General features: G+C 44.4%; 2 protein-coding genes and 1 non-coding gene across 4 annotated transcripts; 2 read left to right on the forward strand and 1 right to left on the reverse strand.

Annotated features, from left to right (window-relative positions):
- The first annotated feature begins 9,591 nt into the window (after positions 1 to 9,591).
- LOC129810717 (elongation factor 2) lies at positions 9,592 to 15,477 on the forward strand. Of its 2 annotated transcripts, XM_055861505.1 has the most exons (13): positions 9,592 to 9,698; positions 10,852 to 11,066; positions 11,172 to 11,353; positions 11,623 to 11,834; positions 12,054 to 12,229; positions 12,358 to 12,463; positions 12,728 to 12,980; positions 13,064 to 13,259; positions 13,448 to 13,814; positions 13,906 to 14,259; positions 14,446 to 14,628; positions 14,863 to 14,995; positions 15,134 to 15,477. In XM_055861505.1, the coding sequence occupies exons 1-13, from the start codon at positions 9,696 to 9,698 to the stop codon at positions 15,325 to 15,327; spliced, it is 2,574 nt and encodes an 857-aa protein (XP_055717480.1). In that variant the 5' UTR covers positions 9,592 to 9,695; the 3' UTR covers positions 15,328 to 15,477. The 2 variants fall into 2 exon arrangements, with proteins under 2 accessions (XP_055717480.1, XP_055717481.1); XM_055861506.1 differs by lacking the exons at positions 9,592 to 9,698; positions 10,852 to 11,066 and adding an exon at positions 11,472 to 11,519 and having other exon boundaries at positions 11,262 to 11,353.
- On the forward strand, positions 12,569 to 12,635 carry LOC129811178 (small nucleolar RNA SNORD37). The gene has a single exon (XR_008752855.1). It is a non-coding gene; the product is annotated as a small nucleolar RNA SNORD37 (small nucleolar RNA).
- Positions 15,478 to 15,742: 265 nt separating the features above from the next.
- Positions 15,743 to 24,462, reverse strand: btbd2a (BTB (POZ) domain containing 2a). Its single transcript, XM_055861507.1, has 9 exons — positions 23,775 to 24,462; positions 23,263 to 23,382; positions 22,837 to 22,993; positions 18,870 to 18,975; positions 18,509 to 18,706; positions 18,085 to 18,277; positions 17,714 to 17,801; positions 17,417 to 17,563; positions 15,743 to 17,265 (listed from the first exon to the last, which is right to left on the reverse strand). The coding sequence occupies exons 1-9, from the start codon at positions 24,362 to 24,364 to the stop codon at positions 17,104 to 17,106; spliced, it is 1,761 nt and encodes a 586-aa protein (XP_055717482.1). The 5' UTR covers positions 24,365 to 24,462; the 3' UTR covers positions 15,743 to 17,103.
- Positions 24,463 to 25,288: the final 826 nt, after the last annotated feature.

The following is a 25,288-nucleotide window of genomic DNA, read 5'->3' on the forward strand; positions in this document are numbered from 1 at the left end:
GCAATTAACTTTTTGTCCTGAATACAAAGTGTTATGTTTGGGGAAAATCCAATACAACACATTACTGAGTACCACGCTTCATGTTTTCACATGTTATGGGTATGCTTGTAATCATTAAAAATTGTGTAGTTTTTCAGGATAAAAAAGAAACGGAATGGGGCTAAGCACACGCAGAATCCTAGAGGAAAACCTGGTTCAGTCTGCTTTCCACCAGACACTGGGAGATTAATTCACCTTTCAGCAAGACAATAACCTAAAACACCAAAAGGCCAAGTCTACACAAATCTATGGCAAGACCTGAAAATGGTTGTCTAACAATGATCAACAACCAATTTGACAGAGCTTGAATCATTTTGGAAATAATAATGGGCAAATGTCGTACAATCCAGGTGTGGAAAGCTCTTAGAGACTTACCCAGAAGACAGCTGTAATCGCTGCCAAAGGTGATTCTAACGTGCATTGACTCACACGGTTGAATACTTATTTAATCAAGATATATTAGTGTTTTATTTTTCATTAAGTTTTTACTAATGTAATATTTTTTTTTCACTTTGACATTACAGAGTATTTTGTGTAGATCGTTGACAAAAATATTACAATTAAATACATTTTTATCCCACTTTGTAACACAACAAAATGTGGAAAAAGTCAAGGGGTGCGAATACTTCTGAAGGCCCTGAATATGGTCATAAAGCACACACAGCAGTGAAGCTATCCACCATTTATTAATTTTTCTCATAGACAGTTTACATGAAATTATGAGTTGTGAACTTCTCAGTTGTCAACTTCTAAATGTTCTATTATGTCCAAAAAGCCTGACCCTTTTTCTCTCCCTATCTCCTAGCTCACTGTATCATTTCAAATATCTGTTACTCTTTCCTTCGTCTGTCTCTGTACTGCTAGCTGTGTCTTCAGTTCAGTTTGCAACAGGATCACTGCCAATAACCATGATGGTCTTTATATTGTGGCAGGATTACGTTATCATTATTGCTCCTCTATCTGATGGGGAATGGGTCCAAAGGGTAAAACCCTGTTCTTAGCCTGCAAGTTGCGCTTGTACATTGTTACAACAGAATGAAAAAACAATATCACTACTCTCAGGCTCTGTGGCTTTGGGATTACCCTTATGGATATGGCCTGATGTAACCGGTCATTGCTCCTACAAGCAAACGTTCACATGTTGTCTGTTTAAAGCATACATCCAATGGGTACAATACAGTCCGTGCAAATATTATTTTGTAAAAAAAATAGACATCTTAAAATGTTGACACAAGTAACTGTGAGTCAAAAGCAACTGCGAGTGTGAGTCAAAAGCAACTGTGAGTGTGAGTCAAAAGAAACTGTGAGTGTGAGTCAAAAGCAAGTGGGTGTTCAATTGGCTGGATGTGAAGGACTGAATGACAATGTGAATGGAGCCTAAATAGAGATCATGAAAAATAACCTTGAGAGTGCGTTTGGTCTGAATAATACTTGAATGAAAGTAAAGCACTTAGCAGACTGAGTAAGAGTCGATTTCTGGGTGTAATATTGGGCTTAAATGGCTTTGAATGGTCTTTGCACAATCATAATCAGTCTGCGTTCAACTCCTCGCTCAGTCAGTAGGAGTCCAATACACATTGTGGGATTTCAATCACATTCAATGTTTTGAATAGCAGCATAAAGCACGTCCCTTCATATTGACCAGATGTCTTTATCTCAGTGAAAGTAAATCTAGAAATATTGAAAAGTTTGTCTGACTTTAGTCCTATTGATTAAAATCTAGAAGTCTAAGGAGTCGCAAAAGTGATTTAAAACGCTGTCATGCTGCTAAAAACAGCTCTAACCATATGAAATATGACATGTTGCCCTGTAATGGGCTTTTGGGGATGGAACAGGACATTCTGTTATATAAGCCCATGTCTTAAAGTACTTAGATAATACCTTACGTAACAGCACAGACCGGTAGAGAGTGTTGTATGGCACTTCAGAGACAGAGAGTTAGAATGCGGTGGAAACTTACTAATGATGCAGAAAGAGGTCTGAACTCTTCGCAGAGGCACCACCTGCTGGAAGACTTGACAAAGTGACGTGGCAACTGGCAGTCGTTCACAGTCGGAGTGCAATAATAACAATAAATTGTTTGAAATCAAATGTTCCATAGCTTTCACTTTACATGGGATAAATCACCAAATTCAAATTGTGTACTCTGATCTATCGCTTCCCTTTTCAAAATCAAATCAAATTGTATTTGTCACATGCCCCCGAATACAACAAGTGTAGACCTTACAGTAAAATGCTTACTTACAAGCCCTTAACCAGTGCATTACAGCTACCCTGATATGCTGGTCTCAATCCAGAATTAATATGGGAAAGATATGCACAACATGTTTTTAGTTTTTTATGTGATTGAGGCCAAATGAGTTGAAAGAAATCAGGAATAAGTTTTGTTTTATAGGGTTTTTGAGGAATGGCAAAAATGCAGTCCAACTTTTACTTGGGGTGAACTGTCCCATCTAGCCTAAAATAGGCTGCGTTTACACAGGTAGCCCAATTCTGATATTTTTTTCACTAATTGGTCAGTCGACCAATCAGATCGGCTCTGAAAAAAAGCTGACGTGAAAAGATCTGATGTGATATGTCAACAGACCAATTAGTGAGAAATAAAAAGATCAGAGTTGGGCTGCCTGTGTAAACGCACCCGTAAAAGTGCATTTTCTATGGGTATAAGTTATACTTCTAAAAGGAACATTCAAAAGAAATTGTATTTGTTGCATGCGCTGAATACAACTAGTGTAGACCTAACAGTGAAATGCTTGCTTACGAGCCCTTCCCAAAGATGCAGAGCTGCAAAGATGTATAATGTACATGAAGGCAGGGTAAGGTGACCAGGCATCAGGATAGATCATAATAAGGTATCTGACGTAGATATGTACATGAAGGCAGGGTAAAGTGACTAGGCATCAGGACAGATCATAATAAGGTATCTGAGGTAGATATGTACATGAAGGCAGGCTAAAGGGACTAGGCATCAGGACAGATCATAATAAGGTATCTGAGGTAGATATGTACATGAAGCCAGGGTAAAGTGACTAGGCATCAGGACAGATCATAATAAGGTATCTGAGGTAGATATGTACATGAAGGCAGGGTAAAGTGACTAGGCATCAGGATAGATCATAATAAGAGTAAAATAAAAGTACTGCGTAGCAGCAGCATATGATGTGTGGGTTGTTCCATGTCGTTTCAGCAGGCCATGACACCCACCATCTCAGATTGTTTGAAATCGTTTCTGTAATTAGAAACAGATAAGATAAGCATTCCGGCAACATTATTTTGTTGAAATATCATTTGATCTCTGAGAAATTAAGCTAATTGATTGCACCTAAATTGGCCATTTTAATTCATACGATAATATTCAGTAATTATCGTACCTAACATCCGATTTGGACCAAACTTTTTTCTAACAATGAGTGAGACATGAGGAACCCAAAGAAATTGTCAAAAATCACCCACGGACCCCCCACATTCCATGCCAATCCCATGGACACCCCACGCCCATCTAAACCCAACAGCGAATATATAGTATCAATTCTCTATGTCTGACAAGTAGTATGGAACTGCCCTCAGAACAGCCTCAGTTCGTCTGGGCATGGACTCTATTAGGTGTCGAAAGCATTCCACAGGGATGCTAGCCCATGTTGACTCCAATGCTTCCCACAGTTGTGTCAAGTTGGCTGGATGTCCTTTGGGTGGTGGACCATTCTTGAGACACAGAGGAAACTGTTGAGCGTGAAAAATCCAGCAGCATTGCAGTTCTTGATACAAACCGGTGAACCTGGCAACTACTACCATACGCTGTTCAAAGGCACTTAAATCTATTGTCTTGCCCATTCACCCTCTGAATGGCACACATACACAATCCATGTCTCAATTGTCTAAATGATTACAAATCTTCTCCCCTTCATCTACACTGATTGAAGTGGATTTAACAAGTGACATCAATAAGGGATCATAGCTTTCACCTGGATTCACCTGGTCAGTCCTTGTCATGTTCTTAATATGTTGTGTACTTAGTGTATGTAATCTATCCTCAGTGAATTTTGTGATGTTTTCTCCCCTGTTCTCTGTGTGTGTGTGTGTGTGTGTGTGTGTGTGTGTGTGTGTGTGTGTGTGTGTGTGTGTGTGTGTGTGTGTGTGTGTGTGTGTGTGTGTGTGTGTGTGTGTGTGTGTGTGTGTGTGTGTGTGTGTGTGTGTGTGTGTGTGTGTGTGTGTGTGTGTGTGTGTGTGTGTGTGTGTGTGTGTGTGTGTGTGTGTGGACATGTTTATCTATTCTTGTGGGGACCAGATTTATTTTTTTGACCAACTTGGGTTAAGGTTAGAATTATGTTAAGGGTTAGGAGCTAGGGTTAGTTTTAGGGTTAGGGTTAAGGTTAGGTTTTTGGGTTAAGGTTAGGGTTAGGGTTAAGGTTAAGGTTAAGGTAAGAGTACGGGTTAGGGTTAGGGTAAGAGTACAGGTTAGGGTTAGGTTTAGGGTTAGGGGATAGGAAAAATAGGATTTTGAATGGGACTGAATTGTGTGAGAGTGTCAGTGTGTGTGTGAGTGTGTGAGTGTGTGTGTACAGTAGATATAGTCTTGTGAGTGTGCATAGAGTCAGTGCAAGATAAGTGCAGATAGTCCGGGTAACCATTAATTAACTATTTATCAGTTCTTTCGGCTATTTATCAGTCGTATGACTTGGGGGTAGAAACTGTCTCGGAGCCTGTTGGTCTGGGAGCCAATGCCCAGGTACCGTTTGCCGGACGGTAGCAGAGTAAATATCTATGGCTTTGGTGGCTGGAGTCTTTTGCGATTTTTCGGGCCTTCCTCTGACACCGCCAGATATAGAGGTACTGGATGGCAGGGAGCTCAGCCACAGTGATATACTGGGCTATCCGCACCACGCAATGTAGCGTTTTGCAGTCCAGGGTAGTGCATTTGCCATACCAAGCAGTGATGCAGCCAGTCAAGATTCTCTCGATGGCGTAGCTGTAGAACTTTTTGAGGATCTGAGGGCCCATACCAAATCTTTTCAGCCTCCTGAGGGGGAGGAGGTGCTGTCATGCCCTCTTCACAACTGTGCTGGTGTGTGTGGACCCTGTTCAGTCCTTAGTGATGTGGATGCCAAAGAACTTGAAGCTCTCAACCCGCTCCACTTCAGCCCTGTTGATGTGGATGGGGGTGTGCTCTCCCCTCTTTCTCCTGTCGTCCACGATCAGCTCCTTGGCCTTACTGATGTTGAAGGAGGGGTTGTTGTCATGGCACCACACTGTCAAGTCTCTGACCTCCTCCCTGTAGGCTGTCTCATCGCCGTTGGTGATCAGGCCTACCACCTTCGTGTTGTCAACAAACTTGATGATGGTGTTGGAGTTGTGCGTGATCACGCAGTTGTGGGTGAATAGGGAGTACAAGAGGGGACTAAGCACAAACCATTGAGGGTCCCCCCTATTGAGGGTCAGCGTGGCAGAGGTGTTGTTGCCTACCCTCACCACCTGGGGCAGTCCCGTTAGGAAGTCCAGTTATAGAGGGAGGAGTTCAGTCCCAGGGTCCCCAGAATTATCACAGTTGTTTCCCCTTTTGGAGGTGGGAAAGGGAAGTATGTGTCACGACTTCCACCAAAGTTTGTACCTCTCCTTGTTCGGGCGGCGTTCGGCGGTCGATGTCTCCGGCAATCTAGTCGCCACCGATCCATGTTTCATTTTCGTTTGGTTTTGTCTTCATTATACACACCTGATTTCTATTCCATTAATTATGTTCCTTATTTAACCCTTTGGCTTCCCTCTTTGTTTTGTGCGTTATTGTTTGTCATGTGTGTCACGTTCCTGACCTGTTTTCCTTGTTTTTGTATGTGTTTAGTTGGTCAGGGCGTGAGTTGGGGTGGGCATTCTATGTTATGTGTTTCTATGTTGGGTTAAATGTGTTGCCTGATATGGTTCTCAATTAGAGGCAGGTGTTTGACGTTTACACTGATTGAGAACCATAATAAGGTAGGCTGTTCTCACTGTTTGTTTGTGGGTGACTGTTCCTGTGTCTGTGTCTTTCGCACCACACGGGACTGTTTCGTGTTCGTTCGTTTGGTTAGTCTGTTCCTGTTCTTCGTGTTATATATTAAGTTCTCAAGTTCAGGTCTGTCTACGTCGTTTTGTTGTTTTTGTAATTTTTCAAAGTGTTTTTTCGTGTTCGTCTTGTCTTTAAATAAATTCATTTATGTCTTCATACAACGCTGCGTTTTGGTCCGACCCTTACTCCTTCTCCTCATCCGAGGAGGAGGAATTAGACAGCCGTTACAGAATCACCCACCTACCAAGGACCAAGCGGCGTGGGAGAAAGCAACAGCGATCGCAGGATTCATGGACATGGGAGGAAATATTGGATGGTAAAGGTCCATGGGCACAGCCAGGAGAATATCGCCGCCCTCGTGAAGAGCTGGAGGCAGCTAAAGCCGAGAGGCGGCGGTATGAGGAGGCAGCACGGAAGCAAGAGAAGGATCTGGGCTACATTACGTGGGAGGAGATCGACAGGTGGGCGATCGACCCAAGGAGAGTGCCGGAGCCCGCCTGGGATTCTCTGGCGCAGTGTGAGGAGGGATACCGGCGAATGGAGGCAGCACGACAACGCGGTAGGAAGCCTGTTAGTCAAGCCCAAAAAATGTATTGGGGGGGGGCGGCTAAAGGGTAGTGTGGCGAAGTCAGGTAGGAGACCTGCGCCCACTCCCCGATCTTACTGTGGAGAGCGAGAGTACGGGCAGACACCGTGTTATGCGGTAGAGCGCACGGTGTCTCCCGTACGTGTGCATAGCCGGGCTAGATTGAGTATTGAGCCGGATGTCATGAAGCCGGCCCAACACATCTGGCCTCCAGTGCGTCTCCTCGGGCCAGCATACATGGCACCAGCCTTACGCATGGTGTCCCCGGTTCGCCTACACAGCCCAGTGCGGGTTATTACACCTTGCACTGGTCGGGCTACGGGGAGACTACAACCAGGTAAGGTTGGGCAGGCTCAGTGCTCAAGGGAGCCAGTACGCCTGCATGGTCCGGTATATCCGGCGCCACCTCCCCGCCCCAGCCCAGTACCACCAGTGCGTACACCACGCACCACGCTTCCTGTGTGTCTCCAGAGCCCTGTTCCTCCTCCACGCACTAGCCCTATGATGCGTGTCTTCAGCAAGGTACCACCAGTTCCGGCACCACGCACCAAGCCTCCTGTGCGTCTCCAGAGCCCTGTTCCTCCTCCACGCACTAGCCCTGTGGTGCGTGTCTCCAGCCCAGTACCTCCAGTTCCGGTACCACGCACCAAGCCTCCTGTGCGCCCCCAGAGTCCTGTGCGTCCTGTTGCTGCTCCCTGCACTAGCCTGAAGGTGCGTGTCCTTAGCCCGGTACCTCCAGTTCCGGCTCCACGCACCAGGCCTACAGTGCGCCTCAGCCGGCCAGAGTCTGCCGTCTGCCCAGCGGCGCCTGAACTGCCCGTCTGCCCAACGCCGTCTGAACTGTCCGTCTGTCCTGAGCCTTCAAAGCCGCCCGTCTGTACTGAGTCTTCAAAGCCGCCCGTCTGTACTGAGCCTTCAAAGCCGCCCGTCTGTACTGAGTCTTCAAAGCCGCCCGTCTGTACTGAGCCTTCAAAGCCGCCCGTCTCTCTTGAGCCTTCAGAGCCGTCCGCCAGACAGGAGCCGCTAGAGCCGTCCGCCAGACAGGAGCCGCTAGAGCCTTCCGCCAGACAGGAGCAGCCAGAGCCTTCCGCCAGACAGGAGCAGCCAGAGCCTTCAGCCAGCCAGAAGCAGCCAGAGCCGCCAGCCAGCCATGAGCAGCCAGAGCCGCCAGCCAGCCATGAGCAGCCAGAGCCGCCAGCCAGCCATGAGCAGCCAGAGCCGCCAGCCAGCCATGAGCAGCCAGAGCCGCCAGCCAGCCATGAGCAGCCAGAGCCGCCAGCCAGCCATGAGCAGCCAGAGCCGCCAGCCAGCCATGAGCAGCCAGAGCCGCCAGCCAGCCATGAGCAGCCAGCCAGCCATGAGCAGCCAGAGCCGTCAGCCAGCCATGAGCAGCCCCTCAGTCCGGAGCAGCCCCTCAGTCCGGAAAGGAATGATTACTGGGGTAGGGGTTAATGTGAAGTTGACCAACTGAAGGAGAAGATTCCCGGTGTTTGTGATGCTTGTCGTTTGGTGCGACGCAGACGGGGTGATGAGAGTGGTGAAACAGAAGAGTCGTTCTTTTGATGTTGAGTCTTGAGCAACAAAGTGATGTTAGGATCTATAAATTATCCTGTACAAGCTTTTATGCCGAATACATTATGTTGTTACAGGTGTCAAGCTTATGGGGATGTGGCAGCAGTGTGTAGGAGGGAGGATCCTAGGTGTGAGAAGTGTGCAGAAGGACATGAGACAAAGGAATGTGTAGCATCGGGGAAAGGAGTGGTATGTGTTAATTGTAGGGGTGCCCATGGGGCTGGGGATCAGAAATGTCGGAGAGAGATAAGCAGGTTGAGGTTTCCAGGGTTAGCTAAGTGCAAAAGGTGTAGTATGCTGAGGCAGTGAAGAAAGTAGAGGAAGATGGGTCAAGGGTGGGGGATCCTGAGAGGAGTGGTGTGAGTAGTAGATCTGTACCACTACAGAGGGATAAGTCAATATGTTTCAGTAAGATTGGATTTTTAGCATTTATAGCAATGGTTATCAACTGTACTGCAGGGATAGAATGTAAGTTGCAGAAAATTGTGCTGGTGGCAGCTGCAGAGAGGTATTGGGTTTGCGAGACTTGACTTCAGAAGAGTTACAGAGTGTGATACATTTAAAAAAAAACATTTAACCTTTATTTAACTAGTCAAGTCAGTTAAGAACAAATTCTTATTTACAACGATGGCCTACCCTGGCCAATTGTGCACCGCCCTATGGGACTCCCAATAACGGCCGGATGTGATGCAGCCTGGATTCAAACCAGGGACTGCAGTGATGCCTCTATTCACTGAGATGCAGTGCCTTAGACCGGTGCGCCACTCGGGGACCCAAAGTGATGTTAGGATATATAAGTTATCCTGTACAAGCTATTATGACGAATACATTACGTTGTTACAGGTGTCAAGCTTATGGGTGGTGGTGTCCTGTCCTTTCAGAATGTTGGCCTGAAGTAGGACTAAATAAATGTAAAATATAAAAATAGAGTAGGGTGGTGTTTTATTTATTTTATTTGTTAGTGTGTTAGATGGTAGGGTATTTGTTCACTTATTTTTTTCAAGCAAAGTATACGGGAGTTATATACTCCAGTCTAGTAGGTGGCGGTAATGCAACATTTATTTAATGTCAACCACCGTCAAACCTCATCGAAGAAGAAAAGCGGATGTGTACAACAGTCAGCAGCCTATTTTTGCACCTAGGTGTGGCGCACAAGCGATTACTCTTTGCTTGATGTCTGGATGTTGATTCGGCCTAATTTCGTAGCAGTATAAATATTTCGTCAACGCTTGTAGGCCCACCAGCGTAAAATGCTAGATACAAATGTTAAGCAGAGAAGTTGTCTCAAAAAGCCAAAGTACCCCGCTCTGTCACGGTGTGTCGTCACGAAGCACGCCAGCAGTATAAAACCGTTCTTGTTGACGTAACCCAGTCTCTTCCCTGCCTATGCCCTCGTGAGGTGGGCAGTGTCATATCGTGTGTCTTCGTTTCCACTAAGCAAATCCACAACCATCCGTCAAAATGGTGAGTTAGCTAGTTAGTTTATTTTGGGGAATAGTGTAATCGTGGTATCTGCTTCTTCTGTATATAACTTTTAAGTATATAGATTGTTGAAACTAGGATGATAGTATACGATGACTTGGGTTTGGAACAAAATGGCAACTTAAAAAAAAAAAAAAAAAATCTGGTGAACAAACCTCATCCCGCACAGGAGTGCCGAAACCCAAATTAGAATCCTCCATGTCAAAGAGGCCACCTGTACCTGTCATGCCCTTCCAATTAGGTACTAGCATCTAACTATGTGTTGATGCCATGCCGGCCAGTCTCCTATTGTTCTCTTGGCGGTCGATTGTCATGTGGCTTGCCTGCCAGTCTCGAATTGTCCTAACTATCTTTTAGTTACGTTAACGTTATTTGTCCCATATCCAGCGACGTAAACGCTGTCGGTGTTAACTTGTTAGTCAACCGGCTAATGTTATGTTGACCGACGGGCATAACTAGCTGTACACGTGGCCTTTTCTGCTAGGCTGCGCTGTCTTAGCGCTTGTCTTGATCATAATGGTTGTGATCGAATTGAAGTCTGCTGTTTGCAGTAAAGGAACTGATGTTTTAACGTTATCTAATTAATGCACTACATACTTTGTGCGATTAAATGGCAGGTGTAGTTAGGTAGCTGACGTTTATATATTTATGTTAACTGCATCGAGGCCTAACGTTACTAGCTACTGTACTTTAGTCAGATTGCATAGCGTTTTCTAGTCAAATGTCCCATCGTGGGCTCAATGCCATCCTATATGCACCATGATTTACCTCAGTTTGTCAGTTTTTGATTGCCTGGCATTGAAATACTAAAGCATGACGCCAGTTAATAAAGTCCTGTCGGCTAACGAGCGAGCATGCTCATGATTGTTTGCCTGCCAGGTCCCCATTGGCAATTCAATTGCATCAGCATTCAGTGCCTCACATCTGCCATAATGGTACTGTATTGTGCATTCCACAGTTTAACGAGAATCTGCAGTTATACTTTTGTTTTACCTCCTAGCTACATTATTACAGTATAATATCTTAAGTTCCCAAATCTAGAAGAGTTTGATGTCCATGTGGCCACTCAGTATTTGGGACTTTTAACAATGTGGAGGGACAAGGGAGACTAGACTAATAAACAATTTTCCTGTAGGTGAACTTTACCGTAGACCAAATCCGTGCCATCATGGACAAGAAGTCCAACATCCGTAACATGTCTGTGATTGCGCACGTCGACCATGGTAAGTCCACCCTGACAGACTCCCTGGTGTCGAAGGCTGGTATCATCGCAGGTTCCCGCGCCGGAGAGACCCGCTTCACCGACACACGAAAAGACGAGCAGGAGCGCTGCATTACCATCAAGTCAACGTGAGTGTCCACTAGCATACTCGTGCACATTTTCCCTGACTGGCCAGAAGTAGGAGTGAGGCTTCCTACTATTGTAGACTAAGAACACAATTTCCTTCTCTGCAGCGCCATCTCAATGTACTACGAGCTCTCGGAGAACGACATGGCCTTCATCAAGCAGTGCAAAGATGGTGTTGGGTTTCTCATCAACCTGATTGACTCTCCAGGCCACGTTGACTTCTCCTCTGAGGTCACAGCCGCTCTCCGTGTTACTGACGGGGCCCTGGTTGTTGTGGACTGCGTGTCAGGTAAGAAAGCGGACTAGCGCCCTAGTTATGTCTGACACGATTATGCTTTGATTTGTGTAATGGAAAAAAACATATGGCGTGTTCTATAATTTGTGAACAAGTATTTCTTTATTTTCAGACATGTCATACAGGATGTCATATTGATGCTAGGTTCCGTGATTATGAGGTATATTACAAAAAGGAGGAGGAGCCAGTCAACCAAACAAACCAATCCATTTGTTTTCAGCATTTTCCGAACTCACTATCTGCTCTTGTCCTTCCCTGCCCAGGTGTGTGTGTGCAGACCGAGACTGTGCTCAGGCAGGCCATTGCAGAGCGTATCAAGCCTGTGCTGATGATGAACAAGATGGACCGAGCCCTGCTGGAGCTGCAGCTGGAGCCAGAGGATCTGTTCCAGACCTTCCAGCGCATCGTGGAGAATGTGAACGTCATCATCGCCACCTACGGAGAGGATGAGGGTGGTCCCATGGGCTCCATCATGGTAAGCAACTTATTTTGGCTGTGTAGTGCATTGCCAGAAATGGTTTAATATCACTTGTGAAGTTGTCATTACTCTAGTTCTGTTTTGCACCCAATGGCAAAACTGCAGTTTACGTGAATATTGAAAGCATTTCTCTGTAAATAGAATACTAGCTGCTTGGTATCAACCTGCCCCACTTAGTGAACAAAACTGTTGTCAAACTAATGACTTGTGTCACAGATTGACCCAGTCATTGGAACTGTTGGCTTTGGGTCCGGACTTCACGGATGGGCCTTCACCCTGAAGCAGTTTGCTGAGATGTACGTGATGAAGTTTGCCAAGGGTGATGCCCAACTAGGACCAGCAGAGCGCTGCAAGAAGGTGGAGGACATGATGAAGAAGCTGTGGGGTGAAAGGTGAGGACCACTCACTGTCCACCTTGTAATCAGCTGCCACATTTTCCAGAACTGGCTACTGATTAAGATTGTCTGGTACATGTCAAGTTTGCCGTGTAGTTAAATGCTGAGACTTTCTTCCCCTTCAGGTTTTTTGACCCTGCCACTGGCAAGTTCAGCAAGTCGGCCACCGGACCTGATGGAAAGAAGCTCCCGCGTACCTTTTCTCAGCTCGTGCTGGACCCCATCTTCAAGGTGAGTGGGGACATGACTTTCACACTGTTTTCAGTTTGGTCAGGTGAAAGACATACCAGAAATGTACCCATCTGACCAGGAAAGCCGTTTAGAGCTTTATGCATATGAGTGATGACATAAACATTCTTCACTTTGACCTGATTGTCCAGTGATGATAAGCTTCAGTCTGACATGCGTGGTGAAGGCTATAGTTATCTTTCCCCATATGATCTCATCTGTATTTTGTTGTCCCCCCATTAAGTTTTACTGCTGTTTCGGTTATAGGTGTTCGATGCCATCATGAACTTCAAGAAAGAGGAGACGGCAAAGCTGATTGAGAAGCTGGACATCAAGCTGGACAATGAGGACAAGGAGAAGGAGGGCAAGCCCCTGCTGAAGGCTGTGATGCGTCGCTGGCTGCCAGCCGGAGAGGCCCTGCTCCAGATGATCACCATCCACCTGCCCTCCCCCGTCACGGCCCAGAAGTACCGCTGTGAGCTGCTTTATGAAGGACCTGGTGACGATGAAGCTGCCATGGGTAAGACTACTCTCGTTTCCTTCATCTGGAAGCATGGAGGGTACTGTATACCGGTCTATGTTAACCCAACTGTTTCATCTTAGGTATCAAGAACTGTGACCCCAAGGCTCCTTTGATGATGTACATCTCCAAGATGGTGCCCACCACCGACAAGGGTCGCTTCTACGCCTTCGGCCGTGTCTTCTCCGGCTGCGTGTCCTCTGGCCAGAAGGTGCGCATTATGGGACCAAACTTCACCCCTGGAAAGAAGGAGGACCTCTACCTCAAACCAATTCAGAGGTTGGTACACTCAAAAGCAACACTTCAAATGACCATACTTTGTTGTTTGTCTTGCGCAATCTATGGAGGACCTGTAAGTCATTTGTGACCATGCAGTGAGACCAAGGCGCATTCGACTAACATCGTAGATGCTGTATAAAGTCTTGCCCAGTATTGATCTGTTGCCTGACTTTCCTGTTCCTCATTAGGACCATTCTGATGATGGGACGTTACATTGAGCCTATCGAGGACGTGCCATGCGGGAACATTGTTGGTCTGGTTGGAGTGGACCAGTACCTGGTAAAGACCGGGACCATCACTACCTTCGAGCAGGCCCATAACATGAGGGTGATGAAGTTCAGCGTCAGCCCTGTGGTGAGAGTGGCTGTCGAGGCCAAGAACCCTGCTGACCTGCCCAAGCTGGTGGAGGGCCTGAAGCGTCTGGCCAAGTCTGACCCTATGGTGCAGTGTATCATCGAGGAGTCTGGAGAGCACATCATCGCTGGAGCCGGCGAGCTGCATCTGGAGATCTGCCTGAAGGATCTGGAGGAGGACCATGCCTGCATTCCACTGAAGGTACACTAGTCCTCATGCCTCTTTACATGATCCCTTTTACAATGGTGTCACGGTACAGGCAGTGTTTCATAAACACCCCTCTCCCCCTCAGAAATCAGACCCGGTGGTTTCCTACAGGGAGACTGTGTCCGAGGAGTCTGACCAGATGTGCCTATCCAAGTCCCCAAACAAACACAACCGCCTGTACATGAAGGCCCGTCCCTTCCCTGACGGCCTGGCTGAGGACATCGAGAAGGGCGACGTCAGCGCCAGACAGGAGCTGAAGATCCGTGCCCGTTTCCTGGCCGACAAGTACGAGTGGGATGTGTCTGAGGCCCGTAAGATCTGGTGCTTCGGCCCTGATGGTACCGGCCCCAACCTGCTGATGGACGTGACCAAGGGAGTCCAGTACCTGAACGAGATCAAGGACAGCGTGGTGGCCGGCTTCCAGTGGGCCGTCAAGGAGGTGAGCAAGATTTATGGATGTAGTTTTTCCCTCAGGCAGAATTTGTCGATGACTTTAAACCAGCATGCCAACTTTCAAAGATGCAGCATTATATTGTGTTGAGGAAAACAAAAAGGGTAGTTTTCAAAGTGAGGATGTTGATTTGTCATGTAACCTAAAGTACTTGATTCAATACCTTTGTTTCAGGGTGCCCTGTGTGAAGAAAACATGCGTGCTGTCCGCTTTGACGTCCACGACGTGACCCTACACACAGATGCTATCCACCGTGGTGGTGGTCAGATCATTCCCACAGCCCGCCGAGTGCTGTATGCCTGCCAGCTTACAGCCCAGCCAAGACTCATGGAGCCTGTCTACCTGGTGGAGATTCAGGTAGGCTTACAATTCACAATGCCTGTTGAATGTTTAATTTCAATAAGGACAAGGTCTATGATGAGAAATCATGCACCACGCTGAACAAGTGATGGATAAACCATAAACCACTATCTGAGACCTGAATGTACAAATGAGCTTGCAACTAGAGGCTAATGGAAGTTGACTAGAAAATGCTACAATTCTAGAAGCTTGAACCATAGTTTTCAATGTTAACCTCGCTTCTCCCTGCAGTGTCCGGAGCAGGTGGTCGGAGGCATCTACGGTGTGTTGAACCGGAAGCGCGGTCACGTGTTCGAGGAGTCCCAGGTCATGGGGACCCCCATGTTCATCGTCAAGGCTTACCTACCTGTCAATGAGTCTTTCGGTGAGGGACTCGCCAACTGCTGTCCACTTTGCCCTTCCCATATGCATTTACCAGGGCTATATGATTCTGTTGTAGTAAGTCTGCAGCCCTTCTGTATGTGTAAAACCTCGTATGCTAATACCCGTGTTCTTTCTCCAGGTTTCACAGCTGACCTGCGTTCCAACACTGGTGGCCAGGCCTTCCCCCAGTGTGTGTTTGACCACTGGCAGATCCTCCAGGGAGATCCCCAGGACTCTACCACCAAAATCTCTCAGATTGTGGCTGACACCCGTAAACGTAAGGGGCTCAAGGAGGGCATTCCTGCATTGGACAACTACCTGGACAAATTGTAAAAGGCTACTCTCTCATTCCCCTGCCTCCCTCCTTCCAATACTGAGGGACAGGACTGTACAGATCACCATGAGCACTAACATTTGCCAAAAGAAAAGTCAAGACTTTATGACTTGTAAACCGGAAAATAAATAAAAAATGGAAAATAAAAACTTGTGGTTGGGCCTTCATTGGGAAAGGGTGGGGGGAGTTTGTCCTGACCGGTAACAAGCCAGTGAAAACAGCTGGTTCAATATTAACGTTTCCTATACTAGTTTGCTTATTTTATTGGACTTTGTTCATACAGCATGCTGTCCCTCATTTCAAATGAAGTGGTTCTGAAAATGCTTAACACAGCTTTGTCCATCTTTAAAGCCCGTTAGTGGACCTGGCATCCTTAACTTGCTTTGGCAAACCCATTATATTGTGACAGACTAGTTTAATCTGAACATTTTATTTACAATGTACATTAGCCAGACTTGTTTTTAATTTGAGATTGCATTGTTTGGTACCATTTTATGGGCACCTCGGGCAATTGCCTCCTGCCACGCAGCGCGGTATGCCACGCAGGCGGTATACCTAGACAAGAGTTTACCAACGTGTTGCATTTCGCAAGCATGCAATTGAGTATGTACAAATTTCTCTAACTTGCATGAAAAATGATGAGAAAGCAAAGATGCCTTCCTGGCACCATGGCTCCACAGAATGGCATCCAAAACAAGACACTTGCTTACTTTACTATTTACAGGTCTAGGCAAACTAAAGCGATGGTAATTTCAGTTCACCATTAAATCAGACAATTCATTTTCGTCAATTCTAATTTTGGTTCATTATACTGGTAGAGTAACATGTTTCTCATTGATTCACCAGGTAGTCCAACCAGTTCCTGAAATGTATTGAATTTCAATAATTTATTTCAGGGATTACTCAATTCTATAATATAGTAAACTTGCAGGCAGGGTTTAATTGTCAGTTTCCTGTCAAAGTGCATCAGTGCAACTATATAATTTTATCAATTGTCAAAGGAATTCAATTTCTGCGCTTTCATTCACAATTCTACACCCAGCCATTGGAAGAGGTTAAGATTAAACCTAGCAACCATTTGGGGACTTATCTTTCATTGAGGTATGGGTGGACTTTTTTGTTGCAGATTTCTTATCTGTTAATTACCTGACAGATACATTATTTCAAAGACATACTTATTTGCTTCAGATAAATGTCCACATCAGTCTAGACTGGAAAGATGGACACTTAACCAAAGCAGCATTTCCCAACTTGAGTATCCCTAACACATTTGTTGTAGCCCTGGACAAAAACTCAACTCGGGGCTTGATTAGTTGACAAGTTGAATCAGGTGTGCTTATCCAGGGCTACAAAAGTGTGCTTATTGGTGGAAAAGCTGAACTAAAGTCCACTTCCATTCAATACTGTATGCACAAAGATCCAACATGAATATCAGAAGTTTGTAACAGCCAGGTCCTGGTTAGATTTACCATGTCGGCTGAGTTTACACAATTCTGATATTTTCCACTAATTGCTCTTTTGAACAATCACGTCAATCTTTTGCAATGATGACCTGATTGTCAAAAGACCCATTAGTGGAATAAAATCTAGAATTATTCTGCCTGTGTAACCAGCTTTAGAGGACAACCCTTTGAAGTGTGGTAGTAGTAAAGACTAATGAGGAATAGAGGAGCTGTACTATTGCCTGAAGTATTACTTTGCACTATATGGGCAATAAGGTGTCATTTGGGACCCACATATAGCCAGTCCTTGGTTGGGAGGTCAGAGGAGGTTCATTATGTGTAGAAGATGACCTCAGGGATCTGTCCATCCTCTACTGAAGTGCCGTTGTTGTTTCCTGCAGCATAGCAGAAGGTGAAGCAGGTCTTGGTGCCGGTGGCAGGGGCTTCGTGGGTCACTTTACGCATTCCTTTGGTGCCATAGTGCGAGTCTGGTCCCTGAAAGACATGGATAATTGTGGTGTAGCTGTATGCTTACTTATGGTATTCAATATGTACTTCAAATCTGAGCGGTTACAATGTACAGCATTTTTTGTATAAAAAAAAAAGTTATGTAAATGGTGGTGGATGAAATTATCTTCTGTTGTACCTTGAGGGTGGAACACGCGATGTAGTTGACACTGGGCAGGATCTCCACTGGTTCCTTAAACATGACCCGGAATGTGTTGGAGGAACCGTCGCAGCTAAAGCCTGTGTCATTCTGACCCAGGACAGTGTTGCTGTCTGTGTGAATGACCTTGAAGAAGGAGACCAACGGTCAGTCTTCACTTGTACCTTTATATAACCAGGTAAATCATAACAAATTATCTTTTACAGTAACATTAACTACCCAAGTATGCTTTCTACGCCGCACTCACTGTAACTAGTATATATTATTCCTCTTTACCTGTATATTGACTTGGTAGTCTGTAGGACCATGTATCGAACCATAGAGGCCAAATCCAACCACAAATATCCTCCGATTCACTGAAAACCTAGCAGAGGCAGAAAAGGATATAGAAGGTAAACCTTTACTGAATTGAGATACTTTGTATGCCGTGCTCGACTTGGTCTGAAATAGGGGTCGGTACTCAATTTGGGTGTTGGTACTGTTTTTATTTAGGTGCAGGAGCTCCACAATACTTTTGAGCTAATATTCGAACAAGAGGAACAGGAGCTCAAACAGTAGAACATTTGAGGTGCCGGTACTCAGCTCCGATGAGCTCCTGCCCAAGTCAGCCACTGTCTGTATGTAGTCATTGGTGTATGTGTACTAACCGGATGCAGTCACTGGTCCCGCTGTAGCCCCAGCGGCTCTCCACCTGTCCGAAGCGTGTGATGCTGCACTCCTTCCCCCGCAGGCAGCAGCGAGGCCGGTCGATGAACTCCACGTGAGGCTTGGGGTTCACCGTGAAGTGAAGGAACAGGCTCACCACCTCCTGGTCACTAAGAATACCAGACTGGGCTGGACCTATCAAGTAGAAATACAGGCATATATACGTACACACACACAAAATACTCAAATCCCAATATGGAAAAGTGACTAAATTTCCCGGTTCGGTTTAGCTCATCTCCACTGGGTCTGGTTGCCAAGTATGTGGCTACTGAATGGTTAGTGCCTTTCATAGCGTGTAACTTTGTTGTCAATAGACAGATGGTGTCAGGACGTAAGACAGAAAATAACCACAGTGATGTGAGCTACCTGCAGCAAATTCCTCGATGGTCATGAGAGGGAAGCGGATAAGGACCAGGGCTTTGCCCAGCACTTTGCGCTTGTTCTCCGGAGTGGGCTGGTACTGCTGCCTCTGGGTCTCTGCCTCTGCCCAGCGCACCGCAGCCCCAAACAGACGTACCTCCCGCACCCCCAGAGTGTCCCTCTCCAGCACCGCCACCAGCGTGTCTACAGGAGACAAGATCTCACATCATGCCCAGAACGTGTCCTTTGTCTGAAGACAATCCCCTATGCCCCTTTCCTTATTGTGTGTGACAGGCAGACAGACAGACAGACAGACAGACAGACAGACAGACAGACAGACAGACAGAGGCAGCATCATTTACTTTACCTAGATCAATATCAGTGAAGCCCTCGGCAGCGAGTGCATCCACAGTGTTCTTGTCGATATTCTCCAGACAGAGGCTGGCCAGCTGAGGTTCGTCAAAGAGACGCGCCTGAAACAAACAACCAGTGTTAGCAAACAGCTGGCAGCGATCATACTGTGATCAACCGCTTGCTCTATTCTAATATCCATACCTAGCGACAAGCTAGAAATACTGGGTTTTCAGTCTTATCATTTGTAATAACCATGTTATTACATCGTCTGCATTTCCAATGACACCCTATACATCCTTACCTATGGGGCGATTCCATGAAAGCATACCTCCCTATTTTAGAGCACATTACATTAGCAGTATAACGACACCAAGGTGTTGTCTGTATCATGTAAGGTTCATTGATCATTGGGTCTTACAGGGGACATGTACAGAACCAGTCAAAAGGTTGGACACCTACTCATTCAAGGGTTCTTTATTTTTACTATTTTCTACATTGTAGAATAATAGTGAAGACATCAAAACTATGAAATCATGTAGTAACCAAGAAAAGTGTTAAATCAAAATATGTTTTATTTGAGATTATTTTAAGTAGCCACCCTTTGCCTTGACAGCTTTGCATACTCTTGGCATTTTCTCAACCAGCTTCACCTGGAATGCTTTTCAAACAATCTTGAAGGGGTTCCCATATATGCTAAGCACTTGTTGGCTGCTTTTCCTTCACTATGCGGTCCAACTCATGGGTTGAGGTCAGGTGATTGTGGAGTCCAGGTCATCTGATGCAGCACTCCATCACTCTCCTTCTTGGTAAAACAGCCCTTACACAGCCTGGAGGTGTGTTTTGGGTCATTGTCCTGTTGAAAAACAAATTATCTTCCCACTAAGCGCAAACCAGATGGGATGGTGTATCGCTGCAGAATGCTGTGGTAGCCATGCTGGTTAAGTGTGCTTTGAATTCTAAATAAATCACAGTGTCACCAGCAAAGCACCCCCATACCATCTCCATGCTTCACGGTGGGAACCACACATGCAGAGATTATCCGTTCACCAAAAATCTCAAATTTGGGCTCATCAGACCAAAGGACAGAACATTCTACTGGTCTAATGTCCATTGCTCGTGTTTCTTGGCCATAGCAAGTTTCTTTATCTTATTGTTGTCCTTTAGTAGTGGTTTCTTTGCAGCAATTTGACCATGAAGGCCTAATTCACAAAGTCTTTGAACAGTTGAGATGTGTCTGTTACTTGAACTCTGTGAAGCATTTATTTGGGATGCAATTTCTTAGGCTGGTAACTAATGAACTTATCCTCTGCAGCAGAGGTAACTCTGGGTCTTCCATTCCTATGGCGGTCCTCATGAGAGCCAGTTTCATCATAGCGCCTGATGGTTTTTGCGACTGCACTTGAAGAAATGTTCAAAGTTCTTGAAATTTGCCCGATAGACTGACCTTCCTGTCTTAAAGTAATGATGGACTGTCGTTCTCTTTGCTTATTTGAGCTGTTCTTGCCATAATATGAACTTGGTCTTTTACCAAACAGGGCTATCTTCTGTATACCACCCCTACCTTGTCACAACACAACGGATTGGCTTAAGAAGGAAACAAATTCCACAAATTAACAAGGCACACCTGTTAAATGAAATGCATTCCAGGTGACTACCTCATGAAGCTGGTTAAGAGAATGCCAATAGTGTGCAAAAATGTCAAGGCAAAGGGTGGCTTGGTATACAAATCCCAAAAGAAAGAAATTCTCACTCCAATATATTTTTATAGAATGTTATCAAAAATAGATAAGATCTTGCTACCATGGAAAGGAAAATACTTGTCTATTTGTGGAAAAATCACCCTGATTAACTCTTTAGTCATATCACAGTTTACCTATTTGCTCATGGTTTTGCCTACAACTAGTGACCTGCTTTTTAAATTATATGAACAAAAAAATTCAATTTTATTTGGAATGGCAAGCCAGACAAAATTAAAAGGGCCTATTTATATAACGAATATGAATTCGGAGAGCAGAAATTATTAAATATTAAAGCATTAGACCTCTCACTAAAGGCATCAGTCATACAAAAGTTATACTTAAATCCAAACTGGTTCTCGAGTAAATTAGTAGGAATGTCTCATCCCATGTTCAAGAATGCCCTTTATTCAGATTACAACTGCTCACTTTCAGTTGTTTGAAAAGGAAATAATCTCCAAAATATAATTATTTTTTAAACAAGCCTTAGAAAGTTGGTTGCAATTTCAGTTTAATCCACATGAAAAGAAAGAACAAATAATACAACAAATATTATGGTTAAACTCAAATATACTAACTTAATTTTTTTTTTGTGAATGATATAAATAGGACTGGTGGAGTTGTCAGACATGCAAATAACACAGACATATGGAAATATCTGCTTTACCCAAAATTACAACCAACTAATTGCAGCATTACCACAAAAATGGAAGAGGCAATTAGAAGGGGAAAAAAGTAAGGAACTTGTATGTCGGCCCTGCATTAAAGACCATAAATTGTTAAAGAAAAGTGTAATAAATAAAAACATATCAATTTAATAAGGACCAAAAAACTGACAGCTGTGCCATATAAATTGCAAAATAGTTGGGAAGAGATTTTTGATGTACCCATTCCATGGCACATGGTTTATTAACTGATACGCAAAACAAAAATTAACTGATACGCCGGATTCAACATTTTTCCATTTAAATTACTATACAAAATTCTTGCAACCAATAGAATGTTATATATATGGGGGATACAATCTTCCCAGCTCTGCAGATTCTGCTGTGAGGAGGCAGAGTCATTAGATCCTTTATTTAGGTATTGTCCATATGTAGCTCGTTTTTGGTTACAGGTCCAGGAACGGCTGAAGAAATGCAACTTTTGCCTAGAACTAACGCTGCCGATAGCAATACTGAGTGATTTGAAAAGACATAGTCAATCAATAATATTATTATTATTTTAGCAAAAATGTTTCTTTAATTTACAATCTGTCGAAGCTATGAAAATAGAAAGGTTCAGTACTTTTGTGAAGCATCACAGCACAGTTGAAAAATATATGGCAAATAGAAATCCAAAATGGATGGTGTTAAGGGATAGATGGGAAGGGTTGAATGGAGCTGAAGGGTGGGATTAATAACAAGATAACCAATGTAAAACATACGGGGTCTGTAAAGTGTATATAGGTTCAGAAATTTTGTGAAATAGCACAGTTACAAATAGAAATCAAACTGGATGGACATCAGAAATAGAGGAAGGCTTAAAAACAAATAAAATATGACTATTGTAAAATAGATTGTCTGTCAAATGTATAAACTGAAGGTAGAAGCCTAAGTGTTATTGTTTATTAGTTTACTCCAATTGGGGGAAGGGTGGTAGGGTTTGCGGGAAATAATAATGGTATATTCTACAAAATGTATATCTATACCCCAAAAATATATGGGGGATTGGAAATTATGCAGACATTTACATTGATGGAAGCAACAATCTTTCCACAATATTAAGCTGATCCACCCCTATAATTTTTCAAACATTTTTAAGGCAAAGGGTGGCTACTTTGAAGAATCTCAAATATAAAATATATTTTGAGACATTTTTGGGGTTACTACATGATTCCATAGTTTTGATGCCTTCACCATTATTCTACAATGTAGAAAATAGTTTAAAATAAAGAAAAACCCTGCAATGAGTAGGTGTGTCCAAAAAGTGCCTAAAATTGCCACTTTCATCATGATTTTCAAAAAAAAGTGTGGTTGTGTTACAAATGTAAAAAGCATATTAAACATTCTTCCTCCCAATTAAGTTTATATGTGAGAATTGCCTGAACAATCTAAGACACAACAAATATTATTGGGCCATGCTGGCATGGAATCGCTCAATGACAACCTATTTCCCATGTCACTGTATAGGGAAATAGAGATATTCATTTGAGATTTGGCCATACATTACAAGCAGCAGTGCAACAGTGAGCTAGCTAGCTACCTGAGTGAGCAACATGAAGGCATTGTCAGCACGTAGATTCTTCTTGAGGAACTCCACACAGTGGGCCTCTAGGGCCGGCACTGCATACTTCTTGGCTGTGTACAGTGTGGTCATCACAGTCTCGGGTCCTATCTGCACCTCATCTGAGTACAGGAACCTGGATTTGCAACAGTTTGGACAGTCACACAACCCATACATACCTCGTAGTGTAGTTACGGTATCAATCTGAAGACATTAAAATGTCAATACTATTTTATGTATGTTAATTTAAAAAAGGCATTTTCACTACATTTAGAATTTAACCTTGAAGACACAAACAGACCCCCTAAATTGGCTCATTCTTAAGGACATCAAAAGGATTCAACTGGGTAGTTGCTACTTTACAGTCAAATGGGTGTGCCAGACATGTCTTCTCTATAATCTTACTTGAGCAGGGCAAGGAATGCAGCCGGCTCCACGTCAGGCAGCTCGATCTCAGTAGAGGTGGTGGCCATACCGCCATTGAACATAGCATCGAATACTGCACTTCCTACGGCAAGGGCAAATCTGCCGAGGAAAAGGGGGTCGTGTTTATTAGGAGGGATATATCAATGTATTGGATAATTTGTGTTTATAACTGTAGTCTTCCTGGTCAGTCGTTAGCCCAGGAGGTGCATTAATATACGTACCCTCCATAATGATTTGCCAACATACAATGGTCATGCGCATATCATGGATATATCACTACAAACAGACGAAGACTAGCCTACACTAGACCTCACCCACTATAGCACAACGGTCATCCTCAGCACTGCAGAACATTTATATTGGGGCATGTATTCTACTATGTAGGCTACTGGCGGTGATTCGAATACATAAGCATGATTAGGCAAAGATTTAATGATTTGTAAACAAGCAAATATGAAATACGCTTACTTTAACAATCATGCATCGCTTACCTGTGTGCTGGTATCCGCTGCACTCCCATTCCCTTCCCCACCAGAAAATGCACGTCACTCAGCACCTCGTTGTTGAACAGAAACGCAAACCTTTCTTTCACGGTGTTTTTTGTGGCCTGCCAGTTGTACACTGGCTCCCGATAAACCAATACGGCCGCAGATGCAGGGCTACTGGGAAGTGAGGATGGAATGTTCGGGGACTCTACGGAGGATGCTGTCATGTTTGTCGCAGCTCCTCCTGCGACTGTCGGTGCCCGGGCAGCCGTGGCACTCTGACCCGCTGACTGTGGCGTAGTGTGTTGCCTATTCGGGGAATGCTCTACTCTGACATCGGTGCCACCGCCACGGTCAGGGCCTGGTTGAGGGTTTGAGTGTCCCGCTGTCCGTGGTGCCCCTCCAGTTGCACCCGCTGACCCCTCGTTTGTAGCGGGCGAGGAATGGGCGTTGTTGCTCGGCTGAGCATTACCCAGCGGTCCGGGACTGGAGAAATTGAGACATGGAGCTCTGCTATTGCTCTCCTCCTCCGCAGCCATTTTGGATGGAGAACACTGCAGGGTTTGCTGCTGAGATAAACAAGCACAACAGCGCATACCCAGAAACACAGGCGGAATGAGTGAACCTCACATGAGGCTGGAGACTGAGGACGAAGGTGGCCTAAATTGTCTGGACACTCAATAGCAGCCAATAATACCAAAGGCTGCATATGTATCATGGTGTCATCATATTAATTTGCTATAGTTTATTAGACAAATAAACATCAATGAGGTTATGATGAGCTATTATATTCCCCAACCATGGAGCTAGTATTTATTAATTCAAAACTGCAGGCTTACTTATTTGATGCACTGGTATGCAAATATGGAATAATGTAGGCCTAAATACATGATTCATGTTACTTAGACCTAGCAGATAAATATGCATTCAGTTCAACTCCTCTCCATTGATAAGGCCTAGTCGATATATTTTCTTTATGAATTCAGACATTTTAAGCTATGTTTTGTATTAGCCTACCTGTTATCAACTTCTACAAATACATACCATCAATCTTACATTCTTCATAGAGACTGTCTATATCTAAATTAACAAATGTGCACGTTTGAACTACTGTTCTAAACAGTATAGGATATATGATTTTACTTCCCCAATATAATGAGATGGGATAGGCTATTGATGTTTATTTGGGACAAAGTAAAACTAATCACAGAGATCTTATGTCCAATTACTTACAACTGATGATGATTAGCCTCGAAGAAAAACAATCTCCTTGGGATAGGCCGAAAATTATTGTTGTAATATCACTTTAGAACCAAGAGTACATTATCAAAACACATGCCAAAATGAGAGCAGAAATATGAACCAATCTGATACACTTTACTGAAGTGTAAAAGATAATGTTACAGTAACAATCTAAAACCTCATTACAAAGTTAGAATTAACTAGTTATTGTGTCAGCCAATCAGCTATGAGAAGGCGCTCTTCCTGGCCTTAGATTGAGAGGCCCAGTACAGTCATTG

Source organism: Salvelinus fontinalis, chromosome 14 (assembly GCF_029448725.1).
Source record: "Salvelinus fontinalis isolate EN_2023a chromosome 14, ASM2944872v1, whole genome shotgun sequence".
In the NCBI taxonomy this organism is placed as follows: Eukaryota; Metazoa; Chordata; class Actinopteri; order Salmoniformes; family Salmonidae; genus Salvelinus; species Salvelinus fontinalis.